Genomic DNA, 4512 nt, shown 5'->3' on the forward strand with positions numbered 1-4512 from the left:
AAAAAAAAATTGGGTCAGGTATAATACCTAATCTTAGAATATTTATGCTATCTTTACCTATAGTCAATAATAATTTCCAGGAAACAAGGTGATTTTCAAAAACCACCTGTTTAAATACATGGGGGCTTATTTTCATCAATAACAACCAGCACAAGTTTTTTTCAACTTAGGTTTAGTTTTCACATCTGGGTATTAATAACTGCCTTTTTTAACCGTGATCTGTGTTTCTTTTCTGTAGGCTAGCTTAATTTAGTGTTTCAGCACACATTGAGTGAAAACATTACCATCTTTTACATGGCTTCTCAAGTTTACCCTCTTTTCCATAATATAGTTCTTATCGTTTGTAAAGGACAGAAAGAAAGTCCTTATATATGTGAAACAAACCCTTAAAAAAAACTTCTGGTTTTACCACTGGTAAAACTCCAAAATCTAACCAAAAGGAAGTCACAAAGAGCATTCTATAATATAAACAGACGGTATTCACATAGTTTATTTCTCACAGTTCTCCTGACAAATGAACATTATTCAAGAACATACTGTATACACAAATAAGAAGAAACATACAAAATGTTTTAAATGATGCACAACAAAATCCAGCAGTATAAAAGAATGCATGTGAACTCTCGCTCACTGCGCAGACTAAATTTAATCACTTATTTAAATAGTAATAAAAATACAATCTTTTATGGATCTTGTGCAGACTACAAAAGAGGGAAATTATTACCATATATATGATTTTTATATTAGGCAGTTTTCTTTGACGAGTTGTAATGACAACTCCGAATACAGAGGCAGAAGGCTGTGTATTTTAAAGGAATTAATGTTGTGAATTAGAGACTTTACACAGTTACTACCACTGGCACTTTTCACCATAGTCTGTATACGTCACATGATCATCTTATATAACATTACATTTAAAAAATATATCTGAGTGACAATTTTATAACATTCACACACCATGAGCTGGTTAAGGAAGCAATGCCACAGTCGCCTCCTGTAGTGCTTCACTGTTGGTAATAAAGACAGTTCATTGTGGTTAAAAGACATTAGCTATCAATATGGTTAAGCAGCTCCAATTTACTAAAGGCCATCAATGACCACCACTGGAACAGTGAGTTCTTTTAAAGTATATCCTAGAAGCAAACATCATCATTGGTTAAAACTTTGTCTAAAGAAGTCAGTTTCTGTGCTGAAAACTATTTTCACAAAACTGAAAGCTACTAAACTGTTTTAATATAAATACTTTGTCTTCTCATTATGACCAAGTTCTTTGAAACCTTTGGAATTTACTCTCACTTTAATATGTGTTCTCATTTCCATCTCACCCATTTAAGATCACCACCTAAAAGGCTTTTAAGGTGGCGGTGAAAAATTCACCATGGAAACCCTCTGCTCACCGGGAATGTTCAACTGCTGAGCAGTGATCTAGAGCCACAAGGGAGCAGAGCTGTACTTGACAAGAACACTCAGGAAGCTCTCATGCTGTGAGTGTCATTTCAGGGAAAGCAGAGAATCTTTCCAAACTGTGCACATAATTAACAATGATACCATTGCTATGTGTTGAAGAAGACTAGTAAATGATGTTCTCTTCCATGTCATCTGTTTGCTGGAAAGTAGTTTGGGTCAAGGTAATTATAACTTGTGCCCTGGGACACACAGTAGTCTCTGTCTAAGAATGTCTCTGACCTATAAATAGGTTCTAATTGATGATCTTCCTTGTGAATATCTGTTTCATGTAGGCTGCAAAGAAAACACACAAACATCATTACATGGCATTGGATATATTTTGGTCTACATATTACAAAACTTCCTAAAATCTCTACCTGTTTAAATCTGTTAATCTACCAGAATCTTTAACGGAAAGTTACTTGAGATGTGATATGATCAAAAACATTTTAATTGCCTAGAACAACAGAATTTGATTCACTAAGTGTGGCTATTTTCTAAGAAGTTTGGAAATCAAATTCACTAATGGCTGAGAAGCTCTTTACTTGTCAAAATTCAAGACAGACAATGAAAAAAACACTTACCAGTCTGAACAAGAATCACAGAAATCCAAAGACATTTCTGGAGGACAATCCTGGCAGTGCCACCGAACACCCTGGATAGGTTCTGTCCCACAGTTATCACACTATAACAGATTCAGAGAGAAAAAGGATTGAGCTCTATTGTTCTGCAACCTTTTTTATTTTCTGCTGGGAAACAAATGATGTGCCCATAAATATCTTCTCCTCTCTCCCCATGTACACTGGACAATGGTATAATACAAAAATGGTTCTAAGTTAGATACAATTTTTTAGCAAACTAGGTAAAATTCTGTCCACTCAAGATCGAGATACAGGAGGGTAAGAGGAATATTATAAAAGATAATCTTCAATCTGCTTTAATATTTTAAAAAATTTTTAATTAAATCATCTCAACCTTGGGCATTTTGTAATTAGTAACCATTTATTTGAAAGATACCTCAGACCAGTGTATGATGACTATGATTGGGAAACACTGACTTAATACCATAGTTAAAACTATCCAAATATTTTATAGAACTGTTTTAAAGATTATTGTAGCTAACATAATCCCAGGCAACCACAGAATCCTCTCTGAACTTTTATCTTACTGAATCACTCTTGAAAGCCTAAAGTCTCCTCATAACCAATGCCTATCATGACAGAAGGCAGATCCAGCTCTTTCTTGGTGTGGTAGCATTGTGATACTGTTCAGTGTGTTCTGTGCAATTTTGGAAATTAAGGTAAATCTCATTTCTAATTTCTCTGATCATCGGGCCAACTAGGGTGGCTGACAGACTGGTGAACAAGCCATAGCTGGGTCTTGCAGCAAAATAATGAGACATGCAGTGAGTTTCCTCTTGAAAGGCCAGGGCTGCCAATTAGGAAGATCTCTAATGGAGAAGTAAGGTCACTGAAAGATCAAGAGGGAAAATCATTTAATATATATGGCTAATGGCTACTCCACAGGATCAGAGGTATAATTTTGTTTTCAATTTAGTTTATCAATCACAGGATACATCAATACTTTTATGTATACCACCAACGCCATCAGATTTGTGGTCTCATTATTACTTCCTCCGATCCAATCAAGAACAGTCAATTCTAATGCCTAAAAAGTTTTCTCAAACCTGTCGTGCTCTCAATTTCCACAGCCAACAGTCAAGTTCAGGACAATCCTTACCTTTTGTCTAAATCACCAAAAGAATTTCTAACCAGAATCCTTGCCTCCAGTCTTGCCTTTCTGTAATTCAATCTCCATACTATGACCAGAATGATTTTTTTTCCCTCCTTTACTTAATTTTTTTTAAAACTATATAAATAACATACATGAATATATTATTGTTTCACAGAATTTAACAATATAATAAAGAGCTGTTTGGCTCTAAACTCACTGCCTTCCTAAAGGCTATCAACACTAATAGTTTAAGTAATTAGAATGATATTTCTGAAATGCAAATTTGATGTTATGCTCTGCTTAAAATCTTTCAATGGTTCTCCAACCTCTTAGAATAATTTAAATTTCTTAGTGAAACTTCCAAGGCACCTGAACAGCCTCTCACTACTTTCCAGTATGTACTCTAGTCACATTCAACTATTTTCTTTGTTTAACTTCTCTAAATTCCTTGTGAGAACTAAAACAGTATAAGGGTAAGAACTCAAGAACTGAGTCCATCTTTTTTATTGCTGAATCTCTAACACTTAGCAAAATGCCTGGAACATAAGGAGTATTTAAAAATTTCATGGAGTGAGTGGATATATTCAATTAGCCTCACGAAAAAATGGCTGAGATAACTCAATTTGAAAGGAGGGAAAAAAAACAACTCATTTCTGATCTATAAATAAGAGCAACAAAAACAAACAGCTAGACAAAAACTTTTCATCTCATATTGTACCTTAAAATCTAGATACTTGTATAACTGCCTTCTCTCTACTGAATTGTAAACCTGTTGACATCAAGAACAGAGTTACATTATGTTGTATAAATGAACAGGACAAGAGATAAACTTACTAATGTTTCCCTGCATGCTTAGAAGTTTTAGAACTGGAGCTTCTAAAGTAGAGCTTACCATTCCAGGAACCACCTTAAAGTAACTCTTCTCATCCTTTCAAAAATTAAATGAATAGTAAGATTAAGTAGAATTTACCTTGAAGCCCACATGTTGTACAAATCCACTTTCAGCTTGCATTTGCTGAAGTTTCTGCTTCTTTAACTTTTTAAACTGTAAGAGTTCTTTATATTCAGGTAAATTCCTATAAATTATAGGAATACTTTCTTCATCCTATTGAAAAGAACACAACACAAAATAGTTCGATAATTAGTTTGATAATTAAAATAAAGTAAGGGTAGGAAATATTGATACAGAATATTTTTCTAATGACAAGATATTTTTCACTTTTAAGATAACTCATCTTTTAGGACTCAGAAAATTAGAGCTGCTATCAGCATATTTTACACTAATACTTTTGGAGAACTTTTTTTTTTTTTTTTTTTTTTTTTTTTTTTTTT

The 4512-nt window shown here is 33.7% G+C and overlaps 1 protein-coding gene across 2 annotated transcripts in view; it reads right to left on the reverse strand.

Annotated features, from left to right (window-relative positions):
- Positions 1–461: 461 nt before the first annotated feature.
- ZZZ3 (zinc finger, ZZ-type containing 3) overlaps positions 462–4512 on the reverse strand; it is an 83510-nt gene continuing 79459 nt past the window's right edge. For both annotated transcript variants that reach the window (XM_008568360.1, XM_008568359.1), the window contains exons 11-13: positions 4151–4285; positions 2031–2131; positions 462–1740 (exon numbers count right to left, since the gene is read on the reverse strand). In XM_008568360.1, the coding sequence (XP_008566582.1) occupies positions 1596–1740; positions 2031–2131; positions 4151–4285 (381 nt within the window). In that variant the 3' untranslated portion in view covers positions 462–1595. The remainder of the gene's footprint in view (positions 1741–2030; positions 2132–4150; positions 4286–4512) is intronic.

The sequence above is a fragment of the Galeopterus variegatus genome, unplaced genomic scaffold (genome assembly GCF_000696425.1).
Source record: "Galeopterus variegatus unplaced genomic scaffold, G_variegatus-3.0.2 Scaffold404, whole genome shotgun sequence".
NCBI classification, from domain to species: Eukaryota; Metazoa; Chordata; class Mammalia; order Dermoptera; family Cynocephalidae; genus Galeopterus; species Galeopterus variegatus.